At 44.1% G+C, this 19,417-nt stretch overlaps 2 protein-coding genes and 2 long non-coding RNA genes across 11 annotated transcripts in view; 2 read left to right on the top strand and 2 right to left on the bottom strand.

Moving 5' to 3' along the window:
- Nucleotides 1–260, bottom strand: part of LOC105074082 (saoe class I histocompatibility antigen, A alpha chain) — a 68,739-nt gene extending 68,479 nt beyond the window's left edge. For all 4 annotated transcript variants that reach the window (XR_012501025.1, XR_012501024.1, XM_074348337.1 and 1 more), the window contains exon 1: nt 104–260. Coding sequence is in view for 2 of the 4 variants with exons in the window: in XM_074348337.1 (XP_074204438.1) it covers nt 104–167 (64 nt within the window). In the remaining 2 variants the exon portion in view is untranslated. The remainder of the gene's footprint in view (nt 1–103) is intronic.
- An 8-nt stretch (nt 261–268) lies between these two features.
- Nucleotides 269–7,657, top strand: LOC105084050 (uncharacterized). Of its 5 annotated transcripts, XR_012501033.1 has the most exons (5): nt 269–525; nt 1,671–1,778; nt 2,163–3,186; nt 4,201–4,343; nt 5,113–7,657. It is a non-coding gene; the product is annotated as an uncharacterized LOC105084050 (long non-coding RNA). The 5 variants fall into 5 exon arrangements; XR_012501034.1 differs by lacking the exon at nt 1,671–1,778; XR_012501032.1 differs by having other exon boundaries at nt 1,671–3,186.
- Nucleotides 7,658–9,846: 2,189 nt separating this feature from the next.
- LOC123614044 (translation machinery-associated protein 7) lies at nt 9,847–10,257 on the top strand. The gene has a single exon (XM_045509534.2). The coding sequence runs from the start codon at nt 9,905–9,907 to the stop codon at nt 10,097–10,099; it is 195 nt and encodes a 64-aa protein (XP_045365490.2). The 5' UTR covers nt 9,847–9,904; the 3' UTR covers nt 10,100–10,257.
- Nucleotides 10,258–17,142: 6,885 nt separating this feature from the next.
- On the bottom strand, nt 17,143–19,417 carry LOC123614046 (uncharacterized). The gene is made up of 2 exons (XR_006721495.2): nt 19,321–19,417; nt 17,143–18,914 (listed from the first exon to the last, which is right to left on the bottom strand). It is a non-coding gene; the product is annotated as an uncharacterized LOC123614046 (long non-coding RNA).

Here is a 19,417-nt window from a genome sequence, read left to right as displayed (position 1 = left end):
GGGCGGCGAGGTCGCACCATACCCGGGTTCCTGCCCTCCTGTCCCCGGGCGTGCCCCTCGCTCCTCCCCCGCAGAGGCCGTTCCCTCCCAACCCCGCACTCACCCGCCCAGGTCTCGGTCAGGGCCAGGGCCCCCGAGAGCAGCAGGAGGAGGGTTCGGGGCGTCATGACCCGCCTGCTCGGAGTCTGAGGAGAAGCTGAGTGGAGGCGAGTCTGCGTGTACTTTATAACCGGGAATCACGGTGACGCTGATTGGCTTCTCTAGAAACAGGACACGCAATGGGACTAAGAATTGCGATCGCGTCACAAGTGTCCAGGCAGGAGCGACCAACACAGGTTGTGAGACAGAAAGTGAAACCCGGGGAGTTGGGGAACCCCCAGCACTGAGCGTCGCGCCCGAGACCCCTCCTCGGTGAAACCCGAGAGCCACGCTCTCCTGGGGACCTGGGACTTTGCCCTGATCCCTCCCCTCCTGCACTGAGAGCTCTTTGTCACATCGTCTTACTGAGTCCCGGCCCACGTCTGTGTAAGTTTGTGATTTTCAAAACATTTTGATCAGAATACTTACACAGTCTTACAAATGAGTGAGGACCCCAAGGATAATTTTGTGCATGTGGCTACATTTATCAATGTTTTTCATAGTAGGAATAATAGTTTAAATTTTTGTATTAACTTACTGAGAATAATATTAATAAGCCATGCATTTAATATTTTCAAAATTCCCAAACTAAACACGGTAGTGAGAAGAGTGGATCTTTTTACATTTTTACATTTTCTCAAGTCTCTTTCTAGTCTGTCTCATTAGAAGACCACTGGATTTTCATGTTTGCTGGTGCATTTACTCTTTTTTTGGTTGAAGTCTCACACATATGTAAGAGTAGCATTTTTAAGAACCTTTTCAGATAATTGTGGATGGTCCTCTTTAATACTAAACTAAAACCACACAAGTGGTAGTTTGTCAAAAGTTATTTCCAAAGTGGACCTGAAACATTATCAGTGAATATTTCTTGATCTGTTACATTAAAATTCACAAGCCTAATTTACACACTGAATGTCTCTTGTACTAATGGAAGATTTTAAAAAAGTAATACATTGTTTTACTAAGTTATACAGTGTCATTCAGTCTTTCAAGTAAGTGTTTCATAAAACAGCGTAGTTCAGCTCACACAAATGATTTCACATGGGACACAGTACTTTGAAATGTAGCAGTAGTGCTTGATGTGCATGTCCCTTGTCATCATAGAAGATATTTTTAAAACATGTTTTAAGCATTATGATTTAGAAATGATAATAATTTTAATGCTTCAATTAGGACGTTTTAAAGCAAACCTGTTTTTTTCCTACAGTTGTGAAAATAGTTACTATTGCAGTTTGCTTCCATAATTTCCATTATTTCTAAGCTGTACCTCAAAGTAGATGTCAACATAGTAAAAAGGCAAATAATATCTTAGTAATGCTATGAAAATAGTTTTGACTGGGCATTGATTGAATCTCACCCATAGGAAAGACAGACTAGAGCAAGAATACAGCTGTACCTGGACAGAAGCAGTGGTCGCTGTATTAGCACAGGAAGAGGTTTGGTGCATTGTGAGGGTCACAGTGCTGCCTTATGTGGTCTGTCTTTAGAATCATGTCCTGCTCTTGTCTTGTCTCACTGTATCATGGTCTCAGATGTCCCTGCCTGATGTCGATGTTCTCTGAGATGACTTATGTCAACAGCAGAATAACCTGGCCGAGTGGGGAGCAAAAGCCCCCGCTTCTGACAACACTGAGGTCAATGTAAGTGTCAGACCAATTCCTGTGGTCGGAGGCTGGTTTGTCCTTCTTGAATTCAATATTTTAAAATAACTACACCCCCCCCAAAAAAGAATATTAAAGAACAATTTGGAAAAGAAGAAATGCAAATATTAAACTCATATATTAGTAATAAATAAATGTAAACAAAAATGAAAATGTACAATAAGAAATGGGTATGACTTAAAATCTATCATCTTGGCAAAGATGAAAGTGAATGAGGGGAGGATTGACAGGAACTGAGGGAGAACAGACTGTTGAGAAGACTGATGGGATTGAAAATTGGTACAGAAATCTTAAAGGTCACTTCGCAAAATGTCTCAATAATTTCAATATTTTTACATTGAAACCCAGACATTTCTCTTTCAGAAATTTATCCCAAGAAGATAATCACACATGTTCTCAAAAATAGATAGTCAAGGATGTATCTTGAATTGTGGTTTATAGAAGCAAAGAGTGGGAACAATCCTAATGTTACAATCACTGTCATGATGTTCACTATGAATAGAGGAGCTCTGACTATGTCTCAGGCAGTCATTCCATGTGATTTACGTACAGGGTCAAATTTATGCCTCAAAGCAAACCCATGAGGCACCCAGCCTGTGATCCCTTTGAGCAGACAGGGAAAGGAGACTCAGAGAGGTTAAGGAGCATCTATTTCAAGGCCACCTTCCATCATGATCTGGAGACACTGGAGGAGAGTAACAGGCCCCTGCTGATGGGAGACAGGCTCTGCTGTGCGGGAGAGGGACAGAAATGACCGAGACAGATGCACATCACGGCTGTGCTAATTGCTGTGAGGAAGAGCTCGTGATGCCATGAGAGCAGGTAACAGGAGTCCCGGCAGGTCCCCTGCCGCTGTTATCAATGATACCTGAAAGATGTTTCGAAAGAATAAATGGAATATGAAACAAAAACAGAATTCTATACAATTCTATACAATCATAGAATGAAAAAGAGCTCTTGGGAATTAAAAATATGATCATAGAAATGAATAATTCCATAGATGAACTGAAAGATTACAGTCATGCTCCCAGTAAGTAGATGGAAAAGTAATGGCAAGGAGGAGAGAGGACCCGTAAGAATATGTCTGTCAGTCATGACATTTCAACAAATTACAAATACAAGTTTCAAAAATAATGGAGAGTAGGAAATGATAAAAAAAAAAAGTCTCAAGAAAACTTCTCAGAGTTTACAGACAAAAATTTACATCTTGAACGGCCTACACAAATTCTTAGTGCACTAGAAGAAAACAGACCCACACCAGGGCCCATCACAGTGAAATCTAAGAAAAGACTGGAAAAGAAGAGACTTTGGAAACTATAAGACGCAACGCACCTGGGCCTGGAGGCTAGGAGACATTGAGCAATGCATTCTGAATTTTGAGGAAAAAGTAAGTATTTCCATCAGAGAGTTGTATATCTAGTCAAGATGTGACTCAGTCCTAGGGTAGCCTAAGGCCCTTCAGAGTTACAGTGCTTCACTTTCCATGTTCCCTTCCTCAGGATACTGTTAGGCAAAATGGAAGAAAATGATGGAGAAAATAAACAATAGGGAAGACATGGGATCCAGGCCCCATGGGAGCCAAATAAGGAAAGGAGAGGGCTGCCTGGGAGGAAATGAAGGAGATCCAGGATGTCAGCCCTGCCCAACGTGTGCAGGGACCCCTTCCACACGAGGCAGGACTGAGGGCTGTGGGACAGGTCTGTGCAGAGAGGAAGTTGATAGAATATCAGATGTGCTCAAAGATGTTCACGAACACTAGATTCTGGGGAGAGTTTGGGGATGGTTTAAAATAAGTACAACAAAACTATTATTTATTCCAGGGACAATAAATAATTCATTCAAGGAAATAAAAGTAACCATAGTCTACTAAATGCTCAGTTGTGACTGGCATTTCCATCATCATAATCATACCAATTTTGCACATTGAGCTAGTATAAGTTAAATATTGATACATCTGTAATTATAAATTATAATAGGAGGACAGGGGTGTGTGAAAGAAGAACCAATTAACTAAAGGTGTTATGTAAAACTGAAAAACAAAGAAGGAGTATTATAAGAAGCATGTTGTCTAGAGGCACTGAAGTCACAATTGAGAATCAGCTAAAAGAACTAAATCAGATAGTCTGTGAGATTCAAGAGCTGGGGAGACATGGAAGATTGAGTCATCTGCTTGGATATCAAGTCTTGTAGAAGTATTTTACTTCTTAAAACCATGTGCATATATCCATTTTCTAAAAATAAGAGGACAACCCAGTAGGTGTGAGATGGACTTGGGAATTGCTCTGTAAGGAGAGTCATAGACATGGGGCAGGTGTTGGGAGGAAACTTGGACAAGAGTGGTGGATGTTTATGGGAGTATTTTGTTTTGATTTATTTAGATTTGTTTGATTAATTTTAATAGGAGTTATGACAGCTGTATGCAGGAACGAAGGAGGCAGAAGAGAGTGGGAAACTGCTGACACAGGGGAGGGAGGAGCCACACCCTGTACCCTCCCTGAGGGGCAGCCTTAGCAGGAGGGACCGTCCATCATCACTGGTGGGAAGGTAAGGATACAGGTGCAGATGCAGGAGTGCGGGAGGATGATGATGTCATTACCACCTGAGTCCTCTTTCATTTTCTGAGTGAAAAAAGAAGTCCACCATTAAGGATAAGGACTGGGAGGGAGTGGAGGGGACTGACGAGGGAGGAGGAAGTGAGAGACAGCCCTCTTAGGAGGTGGGAGAGTGAGCTGACTCAGGAAATGGTATCCGGAGAGTGCAGGTGGGGGCCACTGAGATCTGTGCGCATCAACTTAGAAAGTTCCAGCACCTGGGCAGCAGCAGGAAGATGTGTATAAATAAGTAAAAGAAAATGCAACAAAATATCTCCTGTCTGAGGATTACAGTTCTTTTTACTTCGTCATTTTTCATTTTCTACACTTTATAACATGTCTTACAGTGAATATACATTATATCTTATGTAATGCAATACACATACACATCATAATCAGAATTAAAAAGCTTTGTTTATATTTTTAAAAAGTAAAAGCAGGTGGATAGAAGAAGTCAAGGGTGGGGGTTGCGCAGAGCTGGATGTGCCGGGATCCATACGTGGGCTCTGAGCAGTGAACTCACGGAGCCTTTTCTCCTTTTCTCAGGACCATGTTCTCTGTGGAGGCCAAAGAGGGTCCTTCTCTTCTTTTGGGGGTGTGGTCATTTATTAGGACCTTGTCCCCTCTTTGATGCATTTAAGACAGTTTTTGTGTTTTACATGGCTTTTTAAGCTATTTTCAGTGGGGAGAATTGTCCATACAATCCAGCCTATCTTTTTCAGTAATGGAATTTCTGTGGCAGAAGAGCTCAGTCAACAGGTGATGGGTCTGGAGTAGAGGATCAGAATGTGCGTCCTGACACATGAGCTGAAGATACATGTTAAGTACTTTATGAGTGCACGGATTTTAATGTAATATATTTTTGAAAACATTGCACAGAAGAGAATTCAAAAGATACTCAAGAATTTATAAAACGTAAGTAATCATATTGTCTCCACGTTTCGCCAGTCACCCAAGTCCTCTGCTCAAAAACCACTGCACTTAGCAATTTCTCTTTCTCCTCCCAGAAAACTTTATCTATATCTGAATGTATACTGTTACCTCAGTAAAAGAGTGCAGGCCACAGACAGGGAGAAATTATTTGCAAATTCGCATATCTGATATAGGACCTGTTTTAGAATATACATGGAAACACTAAACTCAACATTTTGAAAATAAGTCATTTAAAAATGCAGAAATGTCTGAACAGACACCTCATCAAAGAAGATTTATCAATGTAAATGCATATGAAAAGATGGTCAACATCATATGTTATTAGGATGTGCAAATAAAAACAATGATGTTATCCTATCACACACGTATGAGAACAGCTGGAATCCAGGAACAGGAGATGCCAAGCGCTGAGCAGGATGTGGAGCCGCAGAAGCCTCCCGGCACTGCTGCAGGAACACGAAGCAGCGTAGCCACTGCAGGGACGGGCAGCAGTTTCTCATGAAGCTACACAGAGGCTCACCATCCCCTCTGCGGATCACTCCAGTATTTACAAAACTCATCTGAAAACTCATGTTTTTAGAAAACCTGCACACCAATGTTTACAGCAGAGTGCCCCTCAAGTGTGGGCTGCACATAGTGACTTCCTTCTAAAGACTACAGTATGGAAAGTGGGGAAGGAAAAGGAAAAGTTCACAAAGAGAAACCTGGGACATGTACCTTAGCCAGGTGATGAGGTGAACTTATTGGTGATAATCAAGTGGAGAGCACACACTCTCGATGTGTGGAGAATGTTACTTCATGTCTGTGGTCTTCTCCCCCCAAACCCTTTGCCCCAGTCACTCAAGTCAAATAAGAGAGACAGGCTACAATATCCCTGAGCAGTCCTCTCCACAATATATAGGTTATTGAAAATGAGGGAAGTCTGAGAGGCTGCATGGACTTAATATAATGGGGTGTCTTCAATGGGACCCTGGATCAGAAATAAAGAAAAACTAATGAAATCCAGATAAATCTTGGAGTTTGGTAATAATGTATCAGTGTGCTTCATTAGCTGTGACAAATGTATGGTCGTCATATGAGATGTTCCCACAGGGAAACTGATGGTGAGATATACAGTAACTCTGTACTAACTTTACTACTTTTTGTAAATTTTAAACCTTAGTATAATTTAAAAAAAATTTAGTATCCGCCGGAAACGAAGAGGGAGTGGAAGAAACAATACAGACTTTGAGTTTTCCAGGGTGTTTTCATCAAGGAAAGGAAAGTGTGTTGTGGAGAGAGAAGATGGGAAGCTTAGACACAGGGCAGGGCTGCAGGGCTCTCCTCTTCTCCATCCCCTGCCCCACCCCCCGAGCCTGACCCCAGAGCTACTCAGAAAGCATCCTCATCCCCCACTGCTGTCCAATCTCCAGGTCAGCCTATGACTCATACCACAGCCCCTTCGCTCCCCGGGCTGTGCCTGAATAGGAGAGCGCAGAGCAGCAGCGCCCTCGTGTGGCCACAGGGATGATGACAGGAGACCTGAGCTCCCTTTTGACCTCCTTACCAGGGACCTGCCCAGGGTCTCCTTGGGCTCTCAGCAGTGAGACAAGGCTGTGCATCCAAGGGGGCGACCCATCCACTGATACATTATTACCAAAATGCAAGTTTAGAATCTTAATTATTTCACAAAATACAGGCTTACATAGATGTTTTCCTCCCCATTGAGTTACCAAGGATTTTGACCTCAGGGAGGAGCAGATCTCGAGAACCGTAAAAGCTGAATCCCAGGTCCAAGGTGGACCCCACACACATACTGGATGCCCTCAATCTCCTGGGATAATACCTTGAACCGCAAGTCCCTGTCACCTGTTTCCATTGCTGCTAACAAGGATGTAGGCTCTTGCTCCAGGGAATCAACTCTGGAACCTCCATCCCGAGGATGGTGTGGAAGGGGATGGGGGGGAGATCCCCAGGGTAACAGGGCTCTTTGACAAGTGAGGACAAGGAAGAAATCATGATGTGAAGGAAAAGCCCAGCTGGGCTAACAAGCTAAGTCACAAATCTAAGTGTAACAAGTGTTGGATTACTGATCTGAGTTCTGCTGGGCTAACTCGTAAATCTAAGTTAATAAGTGTTGGTTTGCTGATTCCCTGTTCATGTTTTTTGCTAGCCAGCTGGATTTTCAAAGAGACATATCTGGCCTTGAAATGTTGGTTTGCTGCCTCACTGTCTCTACTTTTGTGATAATGTTGCTAAAGCTGTTCCATGCCTATTGGCCGAATATGCCAAGCTTGTACTTAACTCTATAAAATCTCATGTGCACGTCGTGGAGGTGCTCAGAGCTTAGGAGCAGAAGCCCCTCTGAGCCCGCCGGTGTAATAAATCTGAGTACTCCAACCCTCCGAGTGGTGCTTGTTTCTTGGCTGGCCTGTCATTTCCGTAACAATGACAGTAGGGGATGGAGGCCAACAGGACTGGAGAAGGAAGAAGCAGAGAAGAGAGGGGAGGGGTCAGCTCAGTGGCCACGTGTGCAGGAGGGTTGGGGTCTGTGTCGGGAGAGGCACAGGGGTTCCTGGTCTGGGCACTGGTAGAGGTTCTAGTTTTCACCCTGATGGTCATTACACGGGTGTTAGCTCTATATTTTGATAGTAAACTCTACTTAAGTTTTAGGTATTTTCTGTCCTTACAGGTATGCTGCGACTCAAATACACATGGAAGAAAGGGAAAAGGGTAAAGGAGAGAAGGGAGGTGATGAAAGAAATTCCTCTCTTGCAGAGAAATACCCCTTTTCCTGGTATCCACTTCCCCCTCTGCACACAGGATGCTGAGTGCGGGGAGAATCAAGGGAGAACCTGTCCTCAGCTCACAGCCTGGGCTACTTGGACACCGTCTCTTTATCTGCTAAGACAGTGGGGACCACTGTGCCAAAAAGACTGGCCCCAGGGGCTTTGGAAAAGACCTGCCCAGCTGGTGGCCATGGAGGTCATTCCTGGAGAGCAGAGGACAGGACGTGGGGTGGAGCCTCGAGACCTCAGTGGCTACAAGGAGATCAGCCAGGAGTTTGGGCCCAGGTATTTCCTGAACATTTCCCTAAGAACACGAAAACCATCTGCCCCCTCTCAAGACCTACAGGACCCAGCAGTCCCAACACTGTACCCAAGGACACCAAGCATGGACCCTTCTCCTGTGCAGGCATCAAACTTTCCACTCTTTGAAGCTTCGAGGACTCCCTCGCCTCCTCCCCAGTCCCGAGAGCCCAGGACCCCGGCGTCCTGCCTCTTCTTCCCTTTTGTGGACCTAACAGACAGAGATCTGCTATCTGGATCCCTCAGGCCTGTCTCCAGACACCTCCAGACCCTGAAATTACATGTCCTGTAGTCCTGGATCCAAAGTTAATTTCTGGCCCTGCCTGATGACCGAGGGTTGGGGTCGTGGGTCAAGGGAGGCTCCCCAGGGCCCCACAGTTTGCAGCTCAGCCCCACCTCCAGCTGAGCAGAATCAGGTGATTTTAGACAAAAGACTGTGACCTGGAGGAGACACATCAGCCTTATGAAGGAGGAAAAAGCTGCCTCAGTCTCTCCCCTTCCATCCACAACCAGTGAACAAACACAACACAACAAAGGTGACTCTGCCCACCACACTAGGACTCCAGAGAATTCCACACAATGTACATGTAGAGGTGGGTGGTCTGGAACCCATGGAGGAGGCAGAACCCAGGGAACAGCAGAGGCAGAGCCTCCGATCCTGGTCCCCAGCTGTGGCCACCGAGCTGGAAGCCCTAGGACACCCATTGTAGCAGGGAGGTGATCACAGGAATCCAGCCTTTCAGCCACAGCAGTGCCCAGGGCCCCAGGTACCTAGGCAGCCAATGGAGTGGGTCCTGGGACCCCAACCCACCAGCTACTGAGAAACCCGTGACTTCAGCGTCCCAACACCCCACTCGCAGCAACAGAGAACCTTACAACACAGGACAAGGCATAAGTGCCTGCAGGACCCCAAATCCCCCATCCCCTTCTTCCCTGTAGCAGTGACACCGGGGAATTAGGGGCTCCCAGACATGAGGGAAGAGCCCACTATCCCTGTTCACCAGGCAGCGACGGCAGCGACACTCTCTGTAAGAAGGCTCCAACGACCCTGGAGGCACATGAAGCAATAAAGAGGGCACGGGACCACATTTCTCGCAGAGGTGATGGAGGGTGGAAAGTGCCAACTCTCAAACAAAAGGTAACACTAGAGAACCCAAAACCCATGTTGTAGTGCCACCTACTGGACAAGAGAAGGAAAGGCCTCTATTTTCTAATTTGTTGAATTGTTGGAATCAAGCTGAAATGTGTTCCCTGCTTCAAATGGCTTGGCAAAGGAACAAGACATCAAGCACTGTGAAGAACCACAGTAACACTGTACCACAAAAAGCAAACGACAATTCTCCAGAAGTCACACTTAAAGTCGTGGATTATTGCGATATAATCGATAGAGAATTCAAAATTGCTGTCATGAAGACATTCAACAAACTACAAGAAAACTCAGAAAGGCAATATAAGAGCTCAGGAATAAAATTAATGAATAGGGGCAGGGTCTGGGGAAGGGGCGGCAGGCACCATGTCTGGCCGGGAAGGTGGCAAGAAGAAGCCCCTGAAGCAGCCCAAGAAGCAGGCCAAGGAGATGGACGAGGAAGATATGGCATTCAAGCAGAAGCAGAAAGAGGAGCAGAAGAAACTCGAGGAGCTAAAAGCGAAGGCTGCGGGGAAGGGTCCCCTGGCCACAGGTGGAATTAAGAAATCTGGCAAAAAGTAAGCTGTTCCTTGTGCCTGAGGCAATGATGATCCTTAATTCCATTCCTGTTTTAACATCTGGATTCCCTGCCATAACATCTGTTGCCACCTGTAGCTAGAATGAAGTGTTGTCTTGGAACCTATTGTACATTTAAGAATAAACTTTTGTAAAAAAAAAAATCAAACAGTGGCTAATCTTCTCTTCAGTTCATCTCAATCATTTCTACCTTAGCTGTGAAATCAGCATAAACACAGCCCAGAATCCTGTCAAAATGTGTTCTTGTCTTTTTTCCATCCTGAATTCTGTACCACCTGGAATTAAACCAACTTGTTTGAAATGGCAAAAAAAAAAAAAAAAAAAAAAAAGGATAGGAGGAATACTTTGATAAGAGATTGAAATGCTAAAAAACGATGAACGCCATAAACAAAATGAAAAGACAAACTACTGAGTGGGAGAAAATATTTCCAAAAGGATGCAACTGACCAGGGCTTAATTTCCAATGTATACAGAAGGCTCATACACCCCAATATCAAAAAACAAACAACCCAATCAAAAAATGAACAGAAGACTTAAATAGACATTTCTCCAAGAAGACATACAAATGGCTAACAGGCACATGTAAAGATGTTCCATATTGCTAATTATTAGAGAAATGCAAATCAAAACTACAATGAGGTATCACCTCACACATGTTAGAATGGCCATCATCAAAAAGTCTAAGAATAATAAATGCGGGAGAGGGTGTGGAGGAAAGGGAATCCTCCTACACTGTTGGTGGGAATGTAAATTGGTGCAGCCACTATAGAAAACAATGTGAAGTTTCCTTAAAAAATTAAAAATAGAGTTACCATATGATCCAGCATATATCTGGAAAAGATGAAAACTCTAATTTGAAAAGATACATGCACCCCAACACACATAGCAGCACTATTCACAATAGCCAAGACATGGAAGCAGCCTAAATGTCCATCAACAGAAGAATGGATAAAGATGTGGTGTATACACACACACACGCACACGCACACACACACACACACACACACACACACACTAGACTATTACTCAGCCATAAAGAAGGATGAAATATTGCCATTTGCTGCAACATGGGTGGACCTAGAGATTATCATACTAAGTGAAGTAAGTCAGGCAGAGAAAAACAAATACATGATACTACTTTTGTGTGGAATCTAAAAACAAAAAAAGAAATCAACTTCTTCACAAAACAGAAACAGACTCACAGACATAGAAAACAAACTTATGGTTACCAAAGGGGAAAGGTTTGAGGGGAAAGGATGAATTAGGAGTTTGAGATTAGCAGATACTCACTACTATATATAACATAGATAAACAGCAAGGACTGCCTGTATAGCACAAGAAACTATATTCAGTATCTTATAATAGCCTATAATGGAAAAGAATCTGAAAGAGTATATATGTATGTATGTGTGTATATATATATATATATATATACAACTGAATCACTTTGCTATATATGTGAAGCTAACACAATATTGTATATTAACTATACTTCAATTATATGTGTGTGTGTGTGTTTGTGTGGGTGTGTGTGTGTGTGCGTGCATGTATTTGGTCTTTGTCCTCATTTCTGGCACACAGTTCCTAAAACCTTTAGACTCCCCTAAGTGATGAGAGCCACAAAGGTGTGTTTTGCTATGTTAAAAGTTGACTTTTGGACCGGGAGAACCAACCATGTTAATAGAAAGTTGGAACTTTCAGTCCCACCCCATCCCCCATGTCCTGGGAGCTGAGAGAGGCTGAAGGTTTAATCAGTTGCAATGGCCAATGACTTAATCAATTGTGCCTATGTAATGAAACCTCCATAAAAACCCAAAATGATGGGGTTCAGAGAGCTTCCGCATTGATGAAGACATGGAGATTTGGGGAGAATGATGCAATCTGAGAGGACATCCGCCAAGTCCTTCCCTCATACCTTACTTGCCCTGTGCATCTCCTCCATCTGGCTGGTCATCAGTTATGTCCAGTAACCTAGTAAGTAAAACGTTTCTTGGAGTTCTGTGAGCTGCTCTAGCAAATTAATTGAACCCAAGTTGGGGAACATTAGAACATCCAATTTATAGACAATCAGAAACATAGGTAACAACCTGGACTTGCGATTGGCATATTAGGAAGGGGGACAGTCTTGCAAGACAGAGCATCTAGCCTGTGGGATCTGATACTATCTCTAGTAGATAGAATCCAAATTGAGTTAATGGGGATGTGGGGAAAATCTCCACACATTGGAATTTGGTGATCACAATACTGTGTAAAGAACAGTGGGAGGAAAAGCCTGAGTTTTGCTTGAGATCTTCTATCTCCTGCAACACAGAGTGGTCAGCCTGGGAGAGATGGGAGAACTCCCGAAAAGAGAAAAGAAACAACAATTTTACCCACTGTAATGCGAAACCTTCGCCTATGGAGCTGAAATAGACACTTTGATTTCGCCCCTCCCTTCCTACAGTTTTAGACAAAGTTTCACTAAATAATTGGTGTTGACCTGTGTGAATATGCCTCTTTCATTACATCTTGAAGATCTTGCGTTTTTTTCACAAATGGAAGGTTTGTGCCAACCCTGCGTTGAGCAAGTCTATTGGTGCTACTTTCCCAACAGCATCTGCTCACTTCATGTCTCTGTGTCACATTTTGGTAATTCTCACACTATTACAAACTTTTTCATTATTATTAGATTTGTTATGCTGATCTGTGGTCAGTGGTCTTTGATGTTATTGTAATTGTTTTGGGGCCACATGAACCACTCCCATATAAGACAGCAAACTTAATGGATAAATGATGTGTCTGTTCTGACTACTCCACCGATTAGCTATTCCCCTGTCTCTCTCCCTCTCCTCAGGCCTCCCTATTCCTTGAGACACAACAACATTGACTTTAGGGCAATTAATAACCCTATAATGACCTCTAAGTGGTCAAGTGAAAGGAAGAGTTGTACGTGTCACTTTAAATCAAAAGCTAGAAATTATTAAGCTCAGTCAGGAAGGCATGTCAAAAGCCAAGATAGGCTGAAAGCTGGGCCTCTTGTGCCAAACAGTTAGCCAAGTTGTGAAAGCAAAGGAAAATTCTTGAAGGAAATTAACAGTGAACCACAAATGATAAGAAAACGAAACCACCTTTCTGCTGGTATGGAGAAGGTTGGCATGGTCCGGAGAGAACAGCTGCAACATTCCCTTCAGCCAAATTCTAAACCACAGCGAGGCCCTAACTCTCTTAAATTCTATGAAGGCTGAGAGAGGTGAGGAAGCTGCAGGAGAAAAATTTGAAGCTAGCAGAGGGTGGTTGACAAAGTTTAAGGAAAGAAGCCGTCTCTGTAACATAAAGTGCAAGGTGAGGCAGCAAGTGCTGATGTAAAAACTGCAGGTTACCCAGATCTAGCTAAGGTAATCCGTAAAGGTGGCTGCACTAAACAACAGATTTTCAATGTAGACGAAATAGCCTTATATTGGAAAAAGCTGCCATCTAGAACTTTCATAGCTAGAGAGGAGAAGCCAATGCCTGATTCAAAGCGTCAAAGGACATGCTGGCTCTCTTGTTAAGGGCTAATGCAGCTGGCGACTTTAAGTTGAAATCAATGCTCATTTACCATTCAGAAAAATCCTAGGGCCCTTAAGATGTATGCTAACTCCATTCTGCCTGTGCTCTATAAATGGAACAACAAAGCCTAGATGACAGCTTTTCTGTTTACAACATGGTGGACTCAATATTTTCAGCCCAATATTGAGACCTACTTCTCAGAAGAAAAGAGTCCTTTCAAAATATTACTGCTCACTGACAATGTGCCTGGTCACCCAAGAGCTCTCATGGAGATGGACAATGAGAACTTCCCTCCTCTCCTGCTTTCCTTGTTTGCTCATGGACCAATGACATGGTCTTAGGTACTTTGGGTCATGCTAATAAGGGCAGCATCCCAGGGACAGCAGAGGAGGAAAGGTCATAGGATCCTGGATGCCTGGACAACCTCGTGATGCAGAGTCACCAACCAGCCCTGGAACTGCCTCCCTGTCATGGAGACACAGACAAGTTTCCATCCTGCTAGACCACTGTTATTTGCGTTTCTGCTGCACACGCTGAGTTAATACATATGGAGAGAATAGGACTTCCCAGGGGCATGTGGCCGTGGTGGAGATGAGCAGAGATTTATTTATGGTATTCACCTCTGTGGGCTCCTAGGAGATTATTCTAAGTTGGAGAAGAGAGCTGGGCCAGAGGAGGCAGACAGGGACATTGGAGACTGTTACCCTCCTCATCTTTCTAGCCATGGGGCTTCCCTGGGGGTGTTTGGCTCACCAGGTATTAGATTTGGGAGTCTTTGTTTCTTCACTTGTTGTCCTCTTTGCAGAACACAGGAGTGTTTGTCCTAGCCAGGAGCAGAAACTGGTTTGAACAGCTGATTTTTGGATAGCTGACCTCAGGTCCCTCATAGCCTGTGCCCTGGTGATCATAAAATTCTATCACTTCACTGTATTCTGTTTATTATAAGTGAGTCACTAGGTCCAGCTTATGCTCCAAGGGTGGGGATTACACAAGTGCATGAACACCGTGATCTGGGGATCACATCTCAGAAGTGTGCTTATTGTAAAGCGGACTTTGGCAACCACCTAAATGTGTGGCATCTCACAGGGCTGCAGCCAAGAATGCAGAGATCAGTGGTATATACAAAACTCAGGTCAAAGGGATTTTGCGCTCAACCCACTGGAATATAGGTCATAATTAAGATCCCAGAAAAGTGGCCCAGTCTTCTAGGCAATTTGGGGCTTGAAAGAGGCAAGAAGCTATGTAGAAATATAAAGAAAAGCCAATGAAAAGAAACCCAACAGTTCTAATAGTTAATGTTCTCACTATTTCTCTTATGGATCTGAGAATTTACAGAAGTCTTTGTGTTCAATAGTTACATGATTTAATAATCAGCACAGCCTTAAATAACTTAGGAAATATAATGGACTGAGGGATAAGGAAATCACATGACCCAGGCCTGACCAATCAGGTTACCACATTGTACCACATCCACTTAGCAACAGGGACTGGTCCAATGGTAATTTTTCTTTTTCAGTACTTTATAAATGGACGCTGTGAGAAAGATGTTTCTCTTTCTGCTTAAGTTGTTAAGGTGGGTAATGTGAGGGGATTAGAAATCACATTGGCTGTTTCCCCCAGGAACAGAGAAAGAGAAGAGAGATTGAGATCTGATGACTAGTTTGAGTCCCTGGATCCAATCACGTTTCAAATTAGACTCACTCCTTGCCTTCCCAGGGAAATCAACATGTTATGTTAATCTCTTCTGCTAAAGCTAGATTGACATGAGTTTTGTTAACTTGCAACTGAGTCCTGTCACAATAATGTAGACTTTACTGTGATGCTGGACCTCAGTTGCTCCCTTGAGGATGTGAGCTCCTCATGGCTGTCATCACTGATGGGCCAAAAGTACAGGGAGAAGGGAAGAGATAGAGAAGGAAAAAGATGGGGACACTGAGTTATTGACACCTTCTGAAAAACATGAGGCAGCTTCCTCCAGCTGTAACCATTCCTGTGGGTCTATACTCCTCTGAGTGTGGTCCTCTCAAGACAAAAAGCCAACAAACAAAAATCCCTTCTTCTTAAAATACATCTCATTTCCTGCTGGTAGCAAGAAAACCTCCTGTCTTGCAGTGACATCCTTGTTCACAGATGTTAAGCAGCCTGATGCTTAGGCTGGAAATGCTGCTGGGTTTCCCTTTGTTACATCAGGATTGGGGTTAGTCTATGGTGTAGCTGGGGTCAGAACAGTCCTGGAGAAGCCCTTCAATATGTAAACCAAATGTCACCCAAAGGCGCACAGGCGCAGCACCACGGTGCCACATGGTGCCTTTATGAACGAGATTTAGTCAGGAGAATTCATAAGCAGAGAAGTGTCAGAACACAACTGATTCCACGTTGTCACTGTCCCATGGAAGGGTACACTTGGGCTGGTGCAGTATATTCCCATGGCCAGTGTCCGGGCGTGAGGATGCTCCCAAATGCTCTGCGTATTTACCGGGACAGCCAGGCAGAAACATCTTTGCTACCACGACACAACAGTAGGTCTGGTTGGAAGAAGTGATCCGGTTAAAAGTGGGAGCCTCTGGAGCTCAGGGCCCGGCATTGACCTGTTTTTTCCAAAAGTCAGTTCATATCTGCTGACCCAGCTCTCCTCTCTAACAAAGCTGGAGGGAACGTGCCTTGAGGGCAGCTAGCTCCAGGTCTCAGCTGATTTTCCAGTCTCACTGCAGCTGCTCACCAGGCTCCCCAGCACCTGCGAAGATCCTCTCAAACATTTCCAAGGGTAGGACAGGGTTATTTCCGATATTACCTTTACATTTTTTACTCTCTTCTGGATATTGCTACAACTTATTGGTGTTTTTCTGGCTGCTACTTTGCTATGTCATTTTGCTACACTAAACAAGTGTAACAATTTATTTAATCCCTTTTCTGTAAATACTTTTTTCCCCTTTTCTGTTAATAGCTTCCAACGCGGCTTTTGTCCTTTGTTTCCTACTAAATAGTGGGTCCTTTAACATTTTCCTGGCCATATACTTTGACATTACTTTATGTTACTTAATGCTGTAGCACTTTGTGTTACTGAACACTCTCACTGCATATTTTAAAAATCAATCCTGTTAAAACTTTAATCTCAACTCTGATATAACAATACAAAGCTCAGTTTCTCTTCTCTCTCAAGTGAGTCAGTGCTCTGACCCTGGCTATTGGTGTCAGAATATACATTTATTATGGTAAATTGATGTTATAACAAATAAACCTCCAAATTTCTGTGACTCCACAAAATAGAAGGTTACTTTTGCCTGTAAGCTGCCCGGTGTGTTTCTAACTGAGCAGTGTGTTGGTGGGGGAGGTTGGGACACAGCACTGTCTGCTCCAGGCAGTCACTCAGGGACTCAGGCTGACACCGTTGGTACCATGTTCATTACATGATCATTTTCCTTCAGAAGAAGGGAGATTACAGCACATAGAAGAGCATGCGCATGGATTTTTTCTTATTGATTTGTAAGTAGATATTTAGATAATACTCTTTCACATATTTTTTAAGACTTTATTTCTGTAGAATAGTTTTAGGTTCACAGCAAAACTGAGGGGAATCTACAGACATTTCCTTCACACTGCCTGCCCTCAAACATGCACAGCAGCCCTTATTATCAATGCTTCCTGCAGAGTGGTACATTTGTTACAATTGATGAGCCTACAATGACATATCACGATCACCCAAAGTCCATAGTTTATAATATGGTTCAGTCTTGGAAGTCTACATTCTATGGGTTTGGACAAATGTATCATGACATGTGTCCATCATTATAGTATCACACAGAGTATTTTCACTGCCCTAAAAATCCTCTATGTTCTGCCTACTCATTCCTCTCCTCATCCACCAACCCCTGGCAACACGTCTTTTTACTGTCTCCATAGTTTTGCCTTTTCTGAAATGTCATATGCTTGGAATCATACAGCATATAGGCTTTTCAGATTGGTTTCTTTCACCTAATAATATGCATTTAAGGTTCCTCCGTGTCTTTTCAAGGCTTGCTAGTTTATTTTTTGGGGGCACTAAATAATATTCCATTGTCTGCATATACCACAGTTTATTTATCCATTCACCTACTGAAGGACTTCTTGGTTGCTTCTAAGTATTGGCAGTTATGAATAAAACTATAAGCATCCATGTGCAGATTTTTGTGTAGACATGTTTTTAACTTACCGTGTTATATTCTAGGTGTTTGCAGTTTTGCATTTTACATTTAGATCTGTGGTCCATTTTGATTTGATTTTTGTGAAGGGTGTAAGTTCTATATCTAGATACTTTTTTTTTTGTTTTGCACATAGATGTCCAGTTGTCCCTGCACCACTTTTGAATGACCATCTTTGCTCCATTGTATTGTCTTTGTTCCTTTGTCAAAGATCAGTTCACTACATTTATGTGACTATTTCTGGGCTCTCTATTCTGTTCCATTGAACAGGATATTGAATTATTTGTCTATTCTTTCCCCAATACCACACTGTCTTTATTACTGTAGCTTTATAGTAAGTTCTGAAATTAAGCACTGTCAGGCCACTCAACTTTGTTCTTCCCTTTCAATGTTGTGTTTGCTGTTCCGAGTCTTTTGCCTCTCCATTTAAAATTTAAGATCAGTTTTTCAATATCTACAAAATAACTTGCTGAGATTTTGATTGGAATTGCATTAAATCTGTAGTTCAGGTGAGGAAGAATTGACTTGGGGATCTGGATAGCTCTCAGTTCAGGCTGAGACAGCTCAGAGTAAGAGGCTCCAGGTCTCTTGAGTTGGAGAACATGACTTCTGTGTGAGACCGAGTAGCTCGGAAAAGCTAGAGTCAGACCTCCAAACACACTGAGTGTGAGGCAGAGAACAAGGCCTGAGACAAAGTCGCCCGGAGTGCCTATTCTGCTGCGGGGGTCAAAGGGAAACGCTGACCTCAGGGGCTGTCTTCCTCTCCATCCCTGGAGAGACTGGATACCTATTGTCCTGAGGGAAGGGCTGGCCCTCAGAGTCACTCTCTTGGTACAAAATCCTGGACCCTTCAGAGGCCTCTTCCCTCTCCGGAGCCGAGGACAGGGCGGCATGCTCATTTCCCTCCCGCCTTATGAGAGGCCAGCGGGGGAGATCCAGGAGGGGTTGGGGAGGCCCCATGGCCCCTCGCACTTGTGCGCTGCAGCTCTGCCTTCTCTTTCTCGAGATACTGTGGAGCCTTCCACCAAACCACACGGACCACCAAGCCGGGTGATCTGAGCTGCAGTGTCCACCGCGGTCCAGGAGCTCAGGTCCTAGTTCAGGGCGATGCAGGCGGGGTCTTAGAAGGATTGTTCACACCACAGGAGGAAGTGCCTATCAGGCCCAGGCCCCTGGTCGCAGCCACAAATCACCAGAGTGCTGTGAGACTCTGGCCCCGCCCTTGATATTAGCGACGCCCCTGCACTCATACCCGCCCAGTTAGCCCCACAACACCCCGGGCCCCAAATCCTCTCCCCACGTCGCAGATCAGCGGGCGGCGATTGGGGCTGGGCCGCCTGCCGCGAGATGCACCTTTCCCGGCTCCTGCGCCGCAGCGGAGGGTACCCTGCTCCTCCCCGCTGCGGAGGCCCGCCCAGGTCTTGGTCTCGGGTAGGGGTCCTTGCCCGCCCCCCACCCCCAAAGCAGCAGGAGGAGTGGTTGGGTTCCTAAAGCCCTTACCATTGGAGTCTGAGAAGAGATCTGAGTCCTGGCAGGTCGGTAGAGTAACCCTGAAACCGGAACCACGGAGACGCTGATTGGCTTCTCTAGAAACTGG

This window comes from Camelus bactrianus, chromosome 20 (genome assembly GCF_048773025.1).
Source record: "Camelus bactrianus isolate YW-2024 breed Bactrian camel chromosome 20, ASM4877302v1, whole genome shotgun sequence".
Taxonomy (NCBI): domain Eukaryota; kingdom Metazoa; phylum Chordata; class Mammalia; order Artiodactyla; family Camelidae; genus Camelus; species Camelus bactrianus.
Note: the sequence above shows the minus strand (reverse complement) of the source record. Positions and strands in the feature narration are given on the sequence as shown.

Coding starts and splice junctions, on each gene's coding strand:
- LOC123614044 (XM_045509534.2), top strand. CDS start 9,905: ATGTCTGGCCGGGAAGGTGGCAAGAAGAAGCCCCTGAAGCAGCCCAAG.